This window comes from Coregonus lavaretus, assembly GCF_964263955.1.
Source record: "Coregonus lavaretus genome assembly, contig: HAP1_SCAFFOLD_1040, whole genome shotgun sequence".
Taxonomy (NCBI): domain Eukaryota; kingdom Metazoa; phylum Chordata; class Actinopteri; order Salmoniformes; family Salmonidae; genus Coregonus; species Coregonus lavaretus.
Window position 1 is genome coordinate 40852 of NW_028160909.1, and position 19850 is coordinate 60701.

The 19850-nt window shown below is 41.4% G+C and overlaps 2 protein-coding genes across 2 annotated transcripts; both read right to left on the reverse strand.

The window, feature by feature from the left end:
* Nucleotides 1–439: 439 nt before the first annotated feature.
* Nucleotides 440–7699, reverse strand: LOC311121319 (stonustoxin subunit beta-like; the record flags this gene model as incomplete). Its single annotated transcript, XM_084195819.1, has 2 exons — nucleotides 440–1127; nucleotides 7693–7699. The coding sequence occupies 2 exons, from the start codon at nucleotides 7697–7699 to the stop codon at nucleotides 595–597; spliced, it is 540 nt and encodes a 179-aa protein (XP_084051945.1). The 3' UTR covers nucleotides 440–594.
* Nucleotides 7700–12030: 4331 nt separating this feature from the next.
* On the reverse strand, nucleotides 12031–18041 carry LOC311121316 (NACHT, LRR and PYD domains-containing protein 3-like). Its single transcript, XM_084195818.1, has 5 exons — nucleotides 17819–18041; nucleotides 15810–17601; nucleotides 15354–15527; nucleotides 13748–13921; nucleotides 12031–12442 (listed from the first exon to the last, which is right to left on the reverse strand). The coding sequence occupies exons 1-5, from the start codon at nucleotides 18000–18002 to the stop codon at nucleotides 12253–12255; spliced, it is 2514 nt and encodes an 837-aa protein (XP_084051944.1). The 5' UTR covers nucleotides 18003–18041; the 3' UTR covers nucleotides 12031–12252.
* Between the last annotated feature and the right edge of the window lie 1809 nt (nucleotides 18042–19850).

The following is a 19850-nucleotide window of genomic DNA, read 5'->3' on the forward strand; positions in this document are numbered from 1 at the left end:
TCCTGTGTGTGTGTGTGTGTCAGGTGTGTGTGTGTGTGTGTCCAGTATGTGTGAGTGTGTATGTCCAGTGTGTGTGTGTGTCTGTGTGTCAGGTGTTTGTGTGTGTGTGTCCAGTGTGTGTGAGTGTGTGTGTCTAGTGTGTGTGTCCTGTGTGTGTGTCCTGTGTGTGTGTGTGTGTCAGGTGTGTGTGTGTGTCCAGTGTGTATGTGTGTTTCATGTGTGTGTGTTTCCAGTGTGTATGAGTGTGTGTCCTGTGTGTGTGTCCAGTGTTTGTGTGTGTCCAGTGTGTCAGTGTGTGTGTGTGTCCAGTGTGTGTGTGTGTGTCCAGTGTGTGTGTGTGTGTCCAGTGTGTCCAGTGTGTGTGTGTGTGTGTGTGTCTAGTGTGTGTGTTTGTGTGTCCAGTTTGTGTGTGTCCAGTGTATGTGTCCAGTGTGTGTGTGTGTCCAGTGTGTGTGTTTGTGTCCAGTGTGTCCAGTGTGTGTGTGTGTGTGTGTGTGTGTGTGTGTCAGTGTTACCATGGTTATTATTTACAGATTTATTGATGTTTGACACAGGGACACTGAGGACACCAAACCCCAAAGTTCAAAGGAGTCATCATGAACCCAGGGACACTGAGTCCCCATCATACCAAACCCAAAACCCTGGATAGAGGGGCTCAGTGAATGTGGAGTGGAATGTGTTCAGGTGGGTCAGTGTGTCAGAGGAGACTCTGTAGAAGGACAGAGTGCCGGCTGGCCAGTCCAGATACACTCCTACTCTGTGGGAGCTGGAGTAGGGGACGTCTATGATAGTGGACTTATTATTGTGCCAGGCTCTGTAACTGTTGTCCGAGCAGCTCAGACTCCAGGACTTGTCATTCCATCCAATCCCACAGTCAATACCCCTTCCTCTCCTGCTGATTCCTTTATATGTCACTCCTATACCAGCCCCACTCCCACTCCACTCTACCTCCCAGTAACAGCGCCCAGTCAGACCCTCTCTACACAGCACCTGTTCACAGCCCTCAAATCTCTCTGGGTGATCAGGATACGGCTGCTTCTCTCTCCTCCATGTCACCTGTCTGTTCTCCTCAGACAGAGAGAGGAGTCTGTTTACTGTGTTTGGGTCCAGTGTGAGATCACAGACATCTGATGGATGAAACCAGACACAATATTAGAAATCATCATCATTCACATTAGAATGTTAACTCACTTTTCACTAATTCATTTAATGTAGATGTTTCTAGGTATCAAAAGGAGAAGTTAAGGTAACTTGAGACTTGTTGAATGATCATATGTTATACTGTATGGTAATATAAAACACACTTATTCCCATTAATTACACAAACACACACATACACAGACAAACTGAACACACACACACATCCTGAACACACACACACACACACACACACACACACACACACACACACACACACACACACTGGACACACACACACATCCTGAACACACACACACACGCACACACACACACACACACACACACTGAACACACACACAACCTGAACAAACACACAAACACACACACATCCTGAACACACACACACACACACACACACATCCTGAACACACACACACACACACACACATCCTGAACAAACACACAAACACACACACATCCTGAACACACACACACACACACACACACACATCCTGAACACACACATACACACACACTGGATTCACACACACACACATATTTATAACGTAACACGAACACGCCACACAAACACACACAAACAGACACACACACTGTCAAAGCAACTCTTTGTAAACTTTGGTGTCCCTGATTTGTGCTTCTGTAGAACTACAGCTGATATTTAATATGACCAAGTAAGTAATGATGGTGGTCTTTGACTTTGACTTCACTTGAATTAAGACTTATTCTTAGTCATATTCTTCACAGCAGTCAACACTCACATTTTCTAAGTCCAGGTTTCATTGTGTTCTCTCCACCATGTTCCACACTGTAGCGGTAAGCAGAAGAACAGACAGTCATTGAGGGATACACCTGAACACACACACACACACACACACACACACACACACACACACACACACACACACACACACACACACAGTCAGCATATAACTTTGTCCAAGTGTGTGTGTGTGTGTGTGTGTCCAGTGTTTGTGTCCTGTGTGTGTCCTTTTTGTGTATATGTCCTTTTTGTGTGTGTATTTGTCCAGTGTGTGTGTGTGTGTGTACAGTGTGAGTGTGTGTGTGTGTCCAGTGTGTGTGTGTCCAGTGTGTTTGTGTCCAGAGTGCGTGTGTGTCCAGTTTGTGTCCTTTTTGTGTATGTGTCCAGTGTGTGTGTGTGTGTGTGTGTGTCCAGTGTGTGTTTGCGTATGTCCAGTGTGTGTGTGTCCAGTGTATGTGTGTGTGTGTCCAGTGTGTGTGTGTGTGTGTGTGTCCAGTGTGTGTGTGTGTCCAGTGTGAGTGTGTGTGTGTGTGTGTGTCCAGTGTGTGTGTGTCCAGTGTATGTGTGTGTGTGTCCAGTGTGTGTGTGTGGGTTTGTGTCCAGTGTGTGTGTGTTTGTCAAGTGTGTGTGTGTGTGTCCAGCGTCTGTGTGTTTGTCCAGTATGTGTGTGTGTCTAGTGTGTTTGTGTCCAGTGTGTGTGTGATCGTGTGTGTGTCTAGTGTGTTTGTGTCCAGTTTGTGTTTGCGTGTGTCCAGTGTGTGTGTTTCCAGTGTATGTGTGTGGGTGTCCAGTGTGTGTGTGTGTGTCCAGTGTGTGTGTCCAGTTTGTGTCCTTTTTGTGTATGTGTCCAGTGTGTGTGTGTGTGTGTGTGTGTCTAGTGTGTTTGTGTCCAGTGTGTGTTTGCGTGTGTCCAGTGTGTGTGTGTCCAGTGTATGTGTGTGGGTGTCCAGTGTGTGTGTGTGTGTCCAGTGTGTGTGTGTCCAGTGTGAGTGTGTGTGTGTGTGTTTGTGTCCAGTGTGTGTGTCCAGTGTATGTGTGTGTGTGTCCAGTGTGTGTGTGTGTGTCCAGTATGTGTGTGTCCAGTGTGAGTGTGTGTGTGTGTGTGTGTCCAGTGTGTGTGTGTCCAGTGTATGTGTGTGTGTGTCCAGTGTGTGTGTGTGGGTTTGTGTCCAGTGTGTGTGTGTTTGTCCAGTGTGTGTGTGTGTGTCCAGCGTGTGTGTGTTTGTCCAGTATGTGTGTGTGTCTAGTGTGTGTAAGTATGGATCCAGTATGTGTGTGTGTGTGTGTCCTGTGTGAGTCTGTGTGTTTCCTTTGTGTGTGTGTGTGTGTGTCCAGTCTGTGTGTGTGTTTGTCCAGTGTGTTTGTTTGTGTGTGTATGTGTGCGTGTGTGTGTGTCCAGCGTGTTTTTTTCCAGTTTGTGTGTGTGTGGGTGGGTGAGTGTGTGTGAGTGTGTGTGTCCAGTGCGTGTGTGTGTGTGTGTGTCCAGTATGTGTGTGTGTGTGTCCAGTTTGTGTGTGTGTCCAGTGTGTGTGTGTCCAGTGTGTGTGTCCAGTGTGTGTGTGTCCAGTGTGTGTGTGTATGTGTCCAGTGTTTGTGTGTGTGTGTGTGTGTGTCCAGTGTGTGTGTTTGTGTCCAGCGTGTGTGTGTGTGTCCAGTGTGTTTTTTTTCCCAATTTTGTGTGTGTCCAGTGTGAATGAGTGAGTGTGTGTGTGGGTGGATCCAGTGTGTTAGTATGTGTGTGTCCATTGTGTGTTTGTGTGTCTGTGTGTGTGTGTGTGTGTGTGTGTGTGTGTGTGTGTGACCAGTGTGAGTGTGTGTGTGTGTGTCCAGTGTGTGTGTGTGTGTGTAAGTGTCCAGTGTGTGTGTGTGTGTGTGTGTGTGTGTGTCCAGTGTGTGTGTGTGTCTCCAGTGTGAGTGTGTGTGTGTGTGTGTGTGTGATCCAGTGTGTGTGTGCATGTGTTTTTGTCCAGAGTGTGTGTTTCCAGTGTATGTGTTTCTCCAGTTGTGTGTGTGTGTGTGTCCAGTGTGAGTGTGTGTATGTGTCCTTTGTGAGTTTGTGTGTGTTTGTGTGTGTGTGTTTGTCCAGTGTGTGTGTTTCCAGTGTGTGTGTTTCCAGTGTGTGTGTATGTGTGTGTCCAGTGTGTGTGTCCAGTGTGTGTGTGTGTCCAGTGTGAGTGTGTTTTCAGTGTGTGTGTGTCCAGTGTGTGTGTGTGTCCAGTGTGTTTGTGTGTGTGTGTGTGTGTGTGTGTGTGTATGTGTCCAGTTTGTGTGTGTGTCCAGTGTTTGTGTGTGTGTGTGTCCAGTGTTTGTGTGTGTTTGTGTGTGTGTGTGTGTCCAGTGTGAGTGTGTTTCCAGTGTGTGTGTGTGTTTGTGTGTGTGTGAGTGTGTTTGTCCAGTGTGTGTGTGTGTGTGTGTCCAGTGTCTGTGTGTATGTGTTTGTGTGTGTGTGTGTGTGTGTGTGTGTGTCCAGTGTGAGTTTGTTTCCAGTGTGTGTGTGTGTGTTTGTGTGTGTGTGAATGTGTTTGTCCAGTGTGTGTGTTGTGCGTGTGTCCAGTGTGTGTGTGTGTGTGTGTGTGTGTGTGTCCAGTATGTGTCTGTGTCAAGGATGTGTGTGTGTGTGTCCATCATGTGTGTGTGTGTCCAGTGTGTTTTTTTTCTCCAGTTTTCCAGTGTGAGTATGTGTGTGTGTCCTTTGTTTGTATGTGTCCAGTGTGTGTGTGTCCAGTTTGTGTCCAGTGTGTGTCCAGTGTGTGTGTGTGTGCCCAGTGTGTGTGTCCAGTGTGTGTGTGTTTCCAGTATGTGTGTGTGTGTCCAGTGTGTGTGTGTGAGTGTGTGTGTGTCTGTGTGAGTGTGTGTGTGTGTGTGTCCAGTTTGTGTGTGTGTGTGCCCAGTGTGTCTGTCCAGTGTGTATGTGTTTCCTTTTTGTGTGTGTGTGGGGCCACTGTGTGTGTGTTTGTGTGTGTGTCCAGTGTGTGTGTGTGTGTGACCAGTGTGTGTGTGTCTGTGTCCTTTGTGTGTGTGTGTCCAGTGTGTGTGTGTTTCCAGTCTGTGTGTGTCCAGTGTGTTTGTGTGTGTGTGTTCATTGTGTGCGCTTGCATGTGTGTCCAGTGTGTATGTGTGTCCAGTGTGTGTCCTGTGTCCAGTGTATGTGTGTGTGTGATACACTGATACACATGCACACATACACACTGGACACACACACACACTCAGTCTTTATATAACTTTGTCCAAGTGGTGGTCAGAATGTTTGTCCTAACTAGCCTGATAACTCCAACATGTCTAATATGAACATTGACATAAACCCTCTACATACTTGAGTTTCTCCAGTCTGCAGTGTGGATCCTCCAGTCCAGCAGAAAGCAGTCTGACTCCTGAGTCTCCTGGGTGATTGTAGCTCAGGTCCAGCTCTCTCAGGTGTGAGGCGTTTGACTTCAGAGCTGAGACCAGAGCTGAGACCAGAGAAGCACAGCCTTCCTCTGTGACTAGACAGCGTGACAGCCTGCAAAGAGTCAAATCATATTAAAATCACACTGCTATTCTTTGGTGGTGAAAATAGTGACAGTATATTTTTTTCAACATATCCTGAAACCTGCCATATCTATTCATAAATTAATGACTGTTTCATTATTAGAAATGGTCATAATGTCACGGGGTGCTGAAGGTGGGTGTGGTGCATGAATCAAGCGCAGGACGCAGAAGCTCAGTCCAAAAGACTTTAGTGCAATAATCACGTAGAAAATAAGCACAATAAGCCCGAAGGCGAAAATAAGGCACACACAGGCGTCAAACAAATGGCGCACTAACATGTGCGAAAACCCTCTCCAAAACACTGGAGGGAAGTACGTAGCTCCAACACGAAACAGATGAGCAATCACACACAAAGACAAACACAACTAACGAGAACTAAATAGGACACTAACGAGGACTAACAAGACACAGGTGTACAACATAAAGACAAAACCAAACGAACATGAAACATCGATCGGTGGTAGCTAGTACTCCGGGGACGACGACCGCCGAAGCCTGCCCGAACCAGGAGGAGGAGCAGCCTCGGCCGAAACCGTGACACATAATATTGCTTGTAGAGAGAAACATGTATAATACGAATATTTCAGTAACTGACCAGAGCCGTTTAAAAAGCAGTATCAGTCAAAAGACAGACAGTCCGGTATCAGATTTAGATTGTATTGAGTATACAGTCCAAACCATATCTATTTTGACAGTGAAGCTAACATTTTAAATGTGGCTCTATGCTCCAGCATTTTGGATTTGAGATCAAATGTTTCATATGAGATGACAGTATATAATGTCACCTTTAATTTGAGGGTATTTTTATACATTTCTGTTTCACCGTTTAGAAAAATAAAAGCCCTTTATGTATCTACTCCCCCTTTTTCAAGAAGTCATAAGTATTCTGACCAATTAACTTATAGTGTATTAAAGTAGTCAAAAGTTGAGTATTTGGTCCCAAACTCGTTGGTTGCATTTGCAGTTTGTTTTGGTTGTGTTTTGGGTTATGTTTTATCCAATAGTAACTGAATGGTGGATGATGACTGGATTAATCTTCTGTCAAAGTGAGTAATTAACATGTTTCTAAACACTACTAAATTAATCCTGATGATGCCATGATTAAGAAAAATCATGAATAATTAATAATAATGAGTGAGAGAGTTACAGAGGCTACAACAAAGCATACTAACCTCTCACCATTAACCTCAAATAAAAGGTGACATTCTTTAATTTCACCTAATATGAAACATTCTATCTGAAATCCAAAATGCTGGAGCATAGCGCCAAATTTTTTAACTGTAAGCTTCACTGTCCAAACACATATGGTGTGGACTATGTGTGCCTGGTAAACACATGTGGATCTGGTGAACAGTTATCACTTGTTGACCAACTACAGGAATACTGACCTCAGAGTCTCCAGTTTACAGTGGGGATTCTCCAGTCCAGCAGAGAGCAGCTTCACTCCTGAATCCTTCAGGTCATTGTAGCTCAGGTCCAGCTCTCTCAGGTGTGAGGGGTTTGACTTCAGAGCTGAGACCAGAGAAGCACAGCCTTCCTCTGTGACTAGACAGCCTGACAGCCTGCAAAGAGTCAAATCATATTAAAACCACACTGCTATTCTTTGGTGGTGAAAATAGTGGCAGTATATTTTTTCTACATATTAATATATATCAGTGTCCTGAAACCTGCCATATCTATTCATAAATGAATGTATTATTATTAGAAATGACAAATTATCAATGTATTGCTTGTAGAGAGAAAAATATAAAAGTACAAATATTTGAGTAGACTGACCAGAGCAGTTTAAAAAGCAGTATCAGTCAAAAGACAGACAGTGAGGTATCAGATTTAGATTGTATTGAGTATACAGTCCACACCATATCTATTTTGACAGTGAAGCTAACATTTTAAATGTGGCTCTGTACTCCAACATTTTGGATTTGAGATCAAATGTTTCATATGAGGTGACAGTATATAATGTCACCTTTTATTTGAGGGTATTTTAATACATATCTGTTTCACCGTTTAGAAATGAATCACTTTATGTATCTAGTCCCCCTTTGAAGAAGTCATAATGTCACTTAACCGTTGTGGATGTGGTGGAGGAGTCAAGCGCAGGAAACAGAGGTTAGTCCAACAAGACTTTAATAGTCTAAATACCACGAGTGGAAAACCCCGACCTTGAAAATACACGAAGTGGCGAGGGAAAACTACGCACACGCGTAAAACACTAAACATGAAACAAAACGGAAAACAAGCACGTAGCATAGACAAAGTGGCAACAAAATAACAACACACAATTACCCTAGAGCAGGGGTGTCAAACGTACGGCCCGCGGGCCGGATCAGGCCCGCAAACGGGTTTAATCCGGCCCGCGAGATGATTTTTTAAAATTATTATTATTATTATTATTATTATTATTATTTTTTTTTTTTAAGTATAAAAATGCGCTGCAATTTTTCAATAAAATAAACTGCTGTTCCAATTGCGTCCACTGGATGGCGCAATAGCAATTGTGTTAAGCAAGCAAACTGTTTATACCGGGGCAGAGCAAGTAGGTCAAGCACGTGCAGCCAATGAGCTACTTTGTTTTGCCCGCGATATTTATTACGGCTTCTACTTTTAACATTATGTGCTTTGGCACCCTCATTGCCCCAATATGTCTCTGTCAAAAAAGAGAAAAGTGGACGCAGAGTGCAGAGTGTTCCAAGAAAAATTGTCATCCTATTTAATCACGGAATTGAATGGGAAAGCTGTATGTTTGGTGTGTTCAGAGCATGTTGCAGTGCTGAAAGAATATAACCTTCGTCGCCACTATGTGAGTCTTCATGCCGACAAATATGACAACTTTCAAGGACAGCGGAGATGAGAGAAGGTAAATGAACTGTTGGCGGGTCTGAAGAAACAGCAGTCTGTGTTTACTCACAGCCGAGACATCAGTGACGCTGCAGTGAAAGCTAGCTACCTCATTGCTAATGAAATCGCAGTGGCTTCAAAACCATTTAGTGAGGGTGAATTTGTAAAAACATGCATGATGAAGGCAGCGGAGATTGTGTGCCCTGAAAAGCGGCAGGCTTTTGCAAATATCAGCCTGACAAGAAACACAGTTGCAGACAGGATTTCCGATCTTTCAGTGGATTTGGATAGCCAGTTGAAGCAAAAAGTAGTCATTTATTGCGTTTTCGGTTGCAATTGATGAAAGCACGGACATTACAGATGTTGCACAACTGGCCATTTATTCATCCGCGGAGTTGATGACACATTGACCGTCACCGAGGAGTTCGTGGAGTTGGTGCCGATGACAGATACAACGACAGCAGCTGATATTTTTACCGCACTTGTCGGCGCGCTGGACAGGGTCGGAGTGGACTGGTCCCGCGCTGTCAGCCTGGCTACAGATGGTGCGCCCTCAATGATAGGGAAAAAAGCAGGCGTCGTGACAAAGTTCAGAGAGAAAGTGCAATCTGCAAATGGAGGACGTGATTTTTTGACTTTTCACTGTATTTTGCACCAGGAGGCTTTGTGTTGCAAGTCATTAAAGATGGATAACGTCATGAAGGTGGTCATCCAAACTGTTAATTTCATCCGATCCAGAAGCCTGAATCACCGTCAGTTTGACAGCCTTATCAGAGAGAAAGACCACATCTATGGCCTGCCATACCACACTGAGGTAAGATGGTTAAGCCGAGGTGCTGTGCTGAGTCGTTTCTTTGATTTACGAGAAGAAATGGAACAGTTCATGGAAGAAAAGGGCAAACCAGTGTTAGAATTTCATTCCGCAGAATGGATGCCGGACCTTGCATTTATGGTGGATGTTACAGAGCACCTGAATAACTTGAACAAACAGCTGCAAGGGCGCAACAAAGTTGTCACGCAGTATTATGACAGCATACGTTCTTTCAAGTTGAAGCTGTCATTGTGGGAGACGCAACTTGCCGGTGGTGTAATAACTGGACTGTTACGGGAGTTTGAGCAACGCTTTCAGATTTATGTTTATATGTTTTTATGTTGATGTGCTATTGTTTTTAATTGATTTTATTTTATTTGTATATGTAACCTATTCTTGACTCTGTGGTTCTTGTTTGGGAAACAGGATTTCATTATTTTTATCTACATTTCTGCCTGAGAAATGACACCCTGATATAGTTCTGTGATCTGTGATATACTTCTGTAAATCACTGAGGCATTGTGTGTTTGTGTGTTCTTTGTCCTCAGAACTTTCAAATAACTTGAGGTGTTTTATGATTAATAGTGATGTTGTGCTTTTGGACACTGTCCTCAGGCTCCAGCTTTATGTTTATATGTTTTTATGTTGATGTGCTATTGTTTTTAATTGATTTTATTTTATTTGTATATTTAACCTATTCTTGACTCTGTTGTTCTTGAACTTGTTTGGGGAACAGGATTTCATTATTTTTATCTACATTTCTGCCTGAGAAATGACACCCTGATATAGTTCTGTGATCTGTGAAACAGTTCTGTTAATCACTGAGGCATTGTGTGTTTGTGTGTTCTTTTTCTTTAGAATTTTCAAATAAACTTGACGTGTTTTATGATTAATAGTGATGTTGTGCTTGTATTATTTTGGACACACTGTCCTCAGGCTCCAGCTTTATGTTGTATGTTGATCGTATTAAAACAAAGAAAACAATCTGAAGTTGTTGTTTTTAAGTTATATATACCATGATTTTTCCGGTCCGGCCCACTTGGGAATAGATTTTCCTCCATGTGGCCCCTGAGCTAAAATGAGTTTGACACCCCTGCCCTAGAGCAAAACAAGGAACTTATAAGACACGTAATCAACACCCAAACAGACACAGGTGTGACAGACAGACAAAAGCAATCAAATACAGAAACATAGAGTGGTGGCAGCTAGTACTCCGGGGACGGCGAACGCCGAAGCCTGCCCGAACCAGGAGGAGGAGCAGCCTCGGCCGAAACCGTAACACATAAGTATTCTGACAAATGTACTTATGGTGTATTAACGTATTCAAAGTTTAGTATTTGGTCCCAAACTCGTTGGTTGCATTTGCAGGTTGTTTTGGTTGTGTTTTGGGTTATGTTTTGCCCGATAGTAACTGAATGGTCGATGATAACTAGAGTACTTTTCTGTCTAAGTGAGTAGATAACAGGTTTCTAAACATAACTAAATTAATCCTGATGATGCCTTGATTAAGAAAAATCATGAATGAATCATGAATAATAATGAGTGAGAAAGTTACAATGGCTACAACAAAACATGCTTCCTCTCACCATTACCAATAACAGAATGAATGTTGAAGTGTTCAGAACATCTTCTATTCTTACTGACAATACAAGTGAAGTGACTCCAAAATGACAGGACATTATTCACCATTCAGTTTCTATTGGGAAAAACATAATCTAAAACACAACCAAGACAAACTGCAAATGTATTCAACAAGATTGTAGAATCACAAGCTTGATGTAATCACTGCAGGTAAGGAATATGGGACCAAATACTAAACTTATGACTACATCATTGATATACACAGAGAATAGAGTCGGCCCGAGAATTGAACCCTGTGGCACCCCCAGAGAGACGGCCAGAGGTCCAGACAACAGGCCCTCCGATTTGACACATTGAACTCTATCTGAGAAGTAGTTGGTGAACCAGGTGAGGCAGTCTTTAGAGAAACCAAGGCTATTTAGTCTGCCAATAAGAATGCGGTGGTTGACAGAGTCGAAAGCCTTGGCCAGGTCGATGAAGACGGCTGGGCAGTACTGTATTTTTTTGATAACGGTTATAATATCGTTTAGGACCTTGAGCGTGGCTTAGGTGCACCCATGACCAGCTCGGAAACCGGATTGCATAGCGGAGAAGGTACGGTGGGATTCGAAATGGTCGGTGATCTGTTTGTTAACTTTGCTTTCAAATACTTTCGAAAGGCAGGGCAGGATGGATATAGGTCTGTAACAGTTTGGATCTAGAGTGGCACCCCCTTTGAAGAGGGGGATGACCGCGGCAGCTTTCCAATCTCTGGGGATCTCAGACGTTACGAATGAAAGGTTGAACAGGCTAGTAATAGGGGTTGCGACAATTTCGGCAGCTAATTTTAGAAAGAAAGGGTCCAGATTGTCTAGCCCAGCTGATTTGTAGGGGTCCAGATTTTTTTGCTCTTTCAGAACATCAGCTGTCTGAATTTGTGTGAAGGAGAAGTGGGGGGGGGGGGGGGGGGGGGGGGGGGGGCATGGGCAAGTTACAGCTGAGGGTGCAGAGCTGGTGGCCGGGGTAGTGGTAGCCAGGTGGATCATTCTGAATCATGGTAGCATCCACATGAATGTAGAAGTGTTCAGAAACATCTTCTATTCTTACTGACAATACAAGTGAAGTGACTCCAAAATGACAGGACATTATTCACCATTCAGTTTCTATTGGAAAAAACATAATCCAAAACACAACCAAGACAAACTGCAAATGTATTCAACAAGTTTGTAGAATCACAAGCTTGATGTAATCACTGCAGGTAAGGAATATGGGACCAAATACTAAACTTATGACTACTTTATTACAATATAAGTGAATATGTCCAAATTATTACGACTTTTTCAAATGGGAGAACTAGATACGTAAAGTGCTTTCATATCTAAACAGTAAAACAGATATGTATGAATACCTTTAAATAAAAGATGACATTCTGTACTGTTGCCTAATATGAAAAATTCTATCTCAAATCCAAAATGGTGGAGCATAGTACCAAATGTAAAACTGTAAACTTCACTGTCCAAACACATATGGTGTGGACTATGTGCGCCTGGTAAACACATGTGGATCTGGTGAACAGTTATCACTTGTTGACCAACTACAGGAATACTGACCTCAGAGTCTCCAGTTTACAGTGGGGATTCCCCAGTCCAGCAGAGAGCAGCTTCACTCCTGAATCCTTCAGGTCATTGTAGCTCAGGTCCAGCTCTCTCAGGTGTGAGGTGTTTGACCTCAGAGCTGAGACCAGAGAACCACAGCCTTCCTCTGTGACTAGACAGCCTGACAGCCTGTAAAGAGTCAAATCATATTAAAACCACACTGCTATTCTTTGGTGGTGAAAATAGTGGCAGTATATTTTTTTCTATATATTAAGATACATCAGTGTCCTGAAACCTGCCATATATATTAATAAATTAATGTATCATTATTAGAAATTATCATAATATTGCTTGTAGAGAGAAACATGTGTAGTACAAATATTTGAGTAGACTGACCAGAGCAGTTTAAAAAGCAGTATCAGTCAAAAGACAGACAGTGAGGTATCAGATTTAGATTGTATTGAGTATACAGTCCACACCATATCTAGTTTGACAGTGAAGCTAACATTTTAAATGTGGCTCTATGCTCATTTTGGATTTGAGATCAAATGTTTCATATGAGGTGACAGTATATAATGTCACCTTTTATTTGAGGGTATTTTTATACAAGTCTGTTTCACCATTTAGAAAAATAAAAGCCCTTTATGTATCTACTCCCACTTTTTCAAGAAGTCATAAGTATTCTGACCAATTAACTTATAGTGTATTGAAGTAGTCAAAAGCTGAGTATTTCGTCCCAAATTCGTTGAATGCAATACCTACATCAAGCCTGTGACTGCCATGATTGAGAAAAATCATGAATGAATCATGAATAATAATGAGTGAGAAAGTTACAGAGGCTACAACAAAACATACTACCCTCTCACCATTACCAATAACAGAGGGGGTATGATCCTTGTTCCTCTGTAACTTTCTCATTCATCATCATTCACGATTCATTCATGATTATTCATAATCATGGTAGCATCCACATGAATGTAGAAGTGTTCAGAAACATCTTCTATTCTTACTGACAATACAAGTGAAGTGACTCCAAAATGACAGGACATTATTCACCATTCAGTTTCTATTGGGAAAAACATCATCCAAAACACAACCAAGACAAACTGCAAATGCATTCAACAAGTTTGTAGAATCACAAACTTGATGTAATCACTGCAGGCAAAGTATATTGGACCAAACACTAAACTTTGGACTAAATTAATTTGTCCAAATAATAAAATACTTTTTCAAATGGGAGAACTAGATACGTAAAGTGCTTTCATTTCTAAAGGTAAAATATATATGAGTATCCTCAAATAAAAGGTGACATTCTGTACTGTTGCCTAATATGAAACATTCTATCTCAAATCCAAATTGCTGGAGCATAGCACCAAATGTAAAACTGTAAGCTTCACTGTCCAAACACATATGGTGTGGACTATGTGTGTCTGGTAAACACATGTGGATCTGGTGAACAGTTATCACTTGTTGACCAACTACATGAATACTGACCTCAGAGTCTCCAGTTTACAGTGTGGATCCTCCAGTCCAGCAGAGAGCAGTCTGACTCCTGAGTCTCCTGGGTGATTGTAGCTCAGGTCCAGCTCTCTCAGGTGTGAGGGGTTTGACTTCAGAGCTGAGACCAGAGAAGCACAGCCTTCCTCTGTGACTAGACAGCCTGACAGCCTGCAACGAGTCAAATCATATTAAAACCACACTGCTATTCTTTGGTGGTCAAAATAGTGGCAGTATATTTTTTATACATATTAAGATATATCAGTGTCCTGAAACCTGCCATACATATTCATAAATTAATGTATTATTATTAGAAATGACAAATTATCAAAGTATTGCTTGTAGAGAGAAAATTATAAAAGTACAAATATTTGAGTAGACTGACCAGAGCAGTTTAAAAAGCAGTATCAGTCAAAAGACAGACAGTGAGGTATCATATTTAGATTGTATTGAGTATACAGTCCACACCATATCTATTTTGAAAGTGAAGCTAACATTTTAAATGTGGCTCTATACTCCAGCATGTTGGATTTGAGATCAAATGTTTCATATGAGGTGACAGTATATAATGTCACCTTTTATTTTAGGGTATTTTCATACATATCTGTTTCACCATTTAGAAATGAAAGCACTTTATGTATCTAGTCCCCCCATTTGAAGAAGTCATACGTATTCTGACCATTTGACTTATAATGCATTAAAGTATTCAAAAGTTGAGTATTCGGTTGTAAACTCGTTGGTTGCATTTGCAGTTTGTTTTGGTTGTGTTTTGGGTTATGTTTTGCCCGATAGTAACTGAATGGTGGATGATGACTGGAGTAATTTTCTGTCTAAGTGAGTAGATAACATGTTTCTAAACACTACTAAATTAATCCTGATGATGCCATGATTAAGAAAGATTGTGAATGAATCATGAATAATAATGAATGAGACATTTACAGAGGCTACAACAAAACATGCTAACCTCTCACCATTACCAATAACAGAGGGGGTATGATCCTTGTTCCTCTGTAACTTTCTCATTAATCATCATTCACGATTCATTCATGATTATTCATAATCATAGTAGCATCCACATGAATGTAGAAGTGTTTAGAAACATATTATATTTTTACTGACAATACAAGTGAAGTGACTCCAAAATGACAGTACATTATTCACCATTCAGATTCTATTGGGAAAAACATCATCCAAAACACAACCAAAACAAACTGCAAATGCATTAAACCAGTTTGTAGAATCACACGCTTGATGTAATCACTGTGGGTAAGGAATATGGGACCAAATACTAAACTTTAGACTAAATTAATTAGTCCAAATAATTATGACTTTTTCAAATGAGAGAACTACATACATTAAGTGCTTTCGTATCTAAACAGTAAAACAGATATGTATGAAGAACCTCAAATAAAAGGTGACATTCTGTACTGTCGCCTAATATGAAACATTATACCTCAAATCCAAAATGCTGCAGCATAGCACCAAATGTAAAAATGTAAGCTTCACTGTCCAAACACAAATGGTGTGGACTATGTGTGCCTGGTAAACACATGTGGATCTGGTGAACAGTTATCACTTGTTGACCAACTACAGGAATACTGACCTCAGAGTCTCCAGTTTACAGTGGGGATTCCCCAGTCCAGCAGAGAGCAGCTTCACTCCTGAATCCTTCAGGTCATTGTTACTCAGATCCAGCTCTCTCAGGTGTGAGGGGTTTGACTTCAGAGCTGAGACCAGAGAAGCACAGCCTTCCTCTGTGACTCCACAGCCTGACAGCCTGACAATGAGATCATCATGATTTCACAAACTGTTAATTTAACACCAGTAGTGTAGAAGGACAATGGCAGATGCATTTGGTTTATTCTCTTAAACAACATATAGATTCATCTTCCGTCTCCTAGAATTGTATGGTCATATTGTTATACTAATGTGAAAATCAATGCATTTATTCAATATGTTTTTCAATAGAATATTATATACATATTATAATACATATTTTACTCTAAACTTAATATTTCTTGCTGATGATTAGTGCTTAAATGTCATTTTATGTACTCACAGAGCAGCTCTGGAGGCTTTGACCACTGGCAGCAGCCTCAGAAGACCTTCCTCTGATCTGGAGTATTTCTTCAGGTCAAACACATCCAGCTCCTTTTCTGAAGTCAGCAACACAAAGACCAGAGCTGACCACTGAGCAGGTGACAGTTTGGCTCCTGAGAGACTTCCTGATCTCAGGTAGCTTTGGATCTCCTCCACTAGAGAATGGTCATTCAGTTCATTCAGACAGTGGAACAGATTGATGCACCTCTCTGGAGAGGGATTCTCCCTGATCTTCTCCTTGATGTACTTGACTGTTTCTTCATGGCTCTGTGAGCTGCTTCTTGTCTTTGTCAGTAGACCTCGTAAGTGCTTCTGATTGGACTCCAGTGAGAGGCCCAAAAGGAATCGGAGGAACAGGTCCAGGTTTCCTGTCTCACTTTGTAAGGCTTTATCCACAGCACTCTTGTAGAAGGTAACTTTACGCTTGTGTCTGATCCTCACAGAAAAGTTACTGGACGTTGATTGAGGTTTGGCCATTAGATTTTCATTGTTGTTGATGAATGAGAGGAACACATATACAGCAGCCAGAAACTCCTGAATGCTCAGATGCACGAAGCAGTACACCTTGTCCTGGTACAGCCCACATTCCTCTTTAAATATCTGTGTGCACAATCCTGAGTACACTGAGGCTTCATTGACATCAATGCCAGCCTCTTTCAGGTCTTCTTCATAGAAAATCAGATTGCCATTCACAAGCTGTTGAAAAGCCAGTTTTCCCAGTGACAGAATGCTCTCTTTATTCCAGTGTGGACCTGTCTCTTCTTTCCCAAGATACTTTTCATTCTTCTGTTTGGTATGAAACTCCACAAGGTGTGTGTACATCTCAGTCAGAGTCTTGGGCATCTCTTCTCTCGTATGTTTCAGCATGTGTTCAAGGACTATTGCAGAAATCCAACAGAAGACTGGAATGTGGCACATGATGTGGAGGCTCCTTGATGTCTTTGTGTGTGAGATGATTCTGCTGGCCATGTCCTCATCACTGAATCTCTTCCTGAAGTACTCCTCCTTCTGTGGGTCATTGAATCCTCGTACCTCTGTCACCTGGTCAACACACCCTGAAGGGATCTTATTGGCTGCTGCAGGTCGGGTAGTTATCCAGAGGAGAGCAGAGGGAAGCAGATTTCCCTTGATGAGATTTGTCAGCAGAACATCCACTGAGGTTGACTTTGTGACGTCACAACAGATCTTGTTCTTCTGGAAGTCTAGGGGCAGTCGGCACTCATCCAGACCATCAAAGATGAACAGAACTTTGTACTTGTCGTAGTTGGAGATTCTTGATTCTTTGGTTTCCTTTGAGAAGTGATTGAGAAGTTCAATGAAAGTGTGTTTTTCCTTTTTCATCAAATTCAGCTCCCGAAAAGGGAATGAAAATACAAATTGGACATCCTGATTTGCTTTTCCTTCAGCCCAGTCCAGAATGAACTTCTGCACAGAGACTGTTTTTCCAATGCCAGCAACTCCCTTTGTCAGCACAGTTCTGATAAGTTTGTCTTGTCCAGTTAAGGGTTTGAAGATGTCGTTGAATTTGATTGCAGTCTCTGGTCTTACTTGTTTCCTGGTTGTTGTCTCAATCTGTATCAGCTCATGTTCATTATTGACCTCTCCTGTTCCACCCTCTGTGATGTAGAGCTCTGTATAGATCTTATTGAGAAGTGTTGGGTTTCCTTGTTTAGCGATCCCCTCAAATACACATTGAAACTTCTTCTTTAGATTAGATTTGAGTTCACGTTGGCAAATCACAGCAAGCTCATCTGAATGAAGAAATAACACAGAGGATATTAATATTGCGTATGTTTTAATGCCTACAGTATTGTGGGACTGTGTTTTAAAGTTTGAAGAGGTCACTAGGTGTTGTGTTAAGGCTGCTACAATATCACTGAGTTACACAGCTACTTTAGCTGTACTTTAGCTACAGCTTTTAAATGTTTGTTATAAAACAGCATTCAACATGAGGCAGAAAGCTTTTACTTTTCTCCAGTGTGTCAGCAAGCTCCTTCTGGTTCATTTTCCTCAGGATGTGCAGTGTGATCTTTAGAGCCCCCTCTCTGGCACTGCTCTCCTGCTTCTCATCTTCAGCATCCACCACTTCCTTATCCTGCTTCTGACTCTCAAAGCCTTCTGGGAGTTCTGGACTAAGAATCCTCTTGAACATCTTCAGCTCCTTCTTCACAAATGTCAGAATATTCTCTTCAAGCAACTGAAATAAATCAAGTAAATAAGTTTAGCAAGAGACTAAATGCTTTCTCAATAACACATTAATGAATGATTGACAGATTAACTTTACTTGAGGTAAACAAAAACAAATGTACATAACAGGACCACATACACTGAATATGGAGGCCAGGTCTGTTTGATGGTTCAGGGAAGACTGACTACTGAGCATCTCTGACTCTGATCTCTCCTGTTGGTTTCTGTGGACAAAACATCAGATTAGATCTCCTCATCCAGGGAGTGCACACACACACACACACACACACACACACTCACTCACACACTCACACACTCAGACACACAAACACACACAGGGAGGGAATGTAGTATTGGTTTGATATTGTTTTAGGACTATGAAAATGGAAAAAAGGATTAGCCTATGGATTATGAAAACAACAAAAATAAATGGTAAAATGGGAGATGAGAAATGACTAGAGACAGTGTTGTTTAACTCACTGACCATGACCCATGAGTTCTTCTTACCTTTGTTCACTAGAAAAGTCTCCCACTCTAAACACTATAGGATGAACCATAGACCGGTCACTCTTCATGGACACACAGCTGGGTACAGGGGAGGCTGGTCTCTCCTGCTTGATTGGGCTTCGATACAACAGAGACAAACATTACGTCTCTCATCTACTCCGAGTTCAGATGGGGAAACATAAGAAGAGTTTCATTCCAAAACGCTATATATCTATTTTCAGAAATGTTCGTAAATTAGCTTTTATTGTTAGAAGAAATTATGAAAGAGATTGGTGTGTGTTTTCAGTAGCTAATCATGGTATGGGATTGTTCAATGACAGACATGTATTTGTTTAAAATCTATCACTTGATGGTTTCATTTCAGAGAGACAAATAATCAAGTTTTTTTGCAAAATGCAATATATCTGCCTCACTCTCAGAGAAATAAGTAGTACTACTAGGTTTTACACAGTAATAATATAATATATCTGCCTCACTCACAGAGAAATAAGTAGTACTACTAAGTTTTACACTGTAATAATATATATCTGCCTCACTCTCAGAGAAATAAGTAGTACTGCTAGGTTTTACACAGTAATAATATATGTCTGCCTCACTCTCAGAGAAATGAGTAGTACTTCTAGGTTTTACACAGTAATAATATATCTGCCTCACTCACAGAGAAATAAGTAGTACTACTAGGTTTTACACTGTAATAATATATACTGCCTCACTCTCAGAGAAATAAGTAGTACTGCTAGGTTTTACACAGTAATAATATATCTGCCTCACTCTCAGAGAAATAAGTAGTACTGCTAGGTTTTACACAGTAATAATATATCTGCCTCACTCTCAGAGAAATAAGTAGTACTGCTAGGTTTTACACAGTCATAACATATTTGCCTCACTCTCAGAGAAATAAGTAGTACTACTAGGTTTTACACAGTCTAATGTGGCCGACCGGCTCGATTCGAACTTATTTAGCAGAATTTGAAATTGTGTTTTTTTACATTGGATAAAAGTACAGACTCAGCTAGAAAAAGGTATATAATACACTACAGTTGAGGAACAATGGGAAAGTAATTCTGCTTTGAAAGATGATAAACGTGTGACCTCAATTTTGAGAAAATGGCCTTTGAAAGTTTTGGTACAATTACTGGAGAGCTCTTCTTTATCTACAGTGGTGTTACTTTGGCAGATAATGTCACCCATCTAAATAAATAGTTTTTTTTATATATATAGTTAACTAAATGTATGGTGTTTTTGGTTTATGTCAGTTTCATTGTTTGTTATGCTATAAATGGATATGTTATGGTTGTAAGTGGTA

Bases quoted from the DNA above. Each gene is read 5' to 3' on its own strand.
- LOC311121316 (XM_084195818.1), bottom strand. From the start codon at position 18,002: ATGTTCAAGAGGATTCTTAGTCCAGAACTCCCAGAAGGCTTTGAGAGT. The intron at 17,602-17,818 runs GTAAAAGCTTTC...TTCTTCATTCAG, and splicing joins TGCTGACACACTGGAGAAAA to ATGAGCTTGCTGTGATTTGC. The intron at 12,443-13,747 runs GTCAGTATTCAT...GACTCTTTACAG, and splicing joins TGTAAACTGGAGACTCTGAG to GCTGTCAGGCTGTCTAGTCA.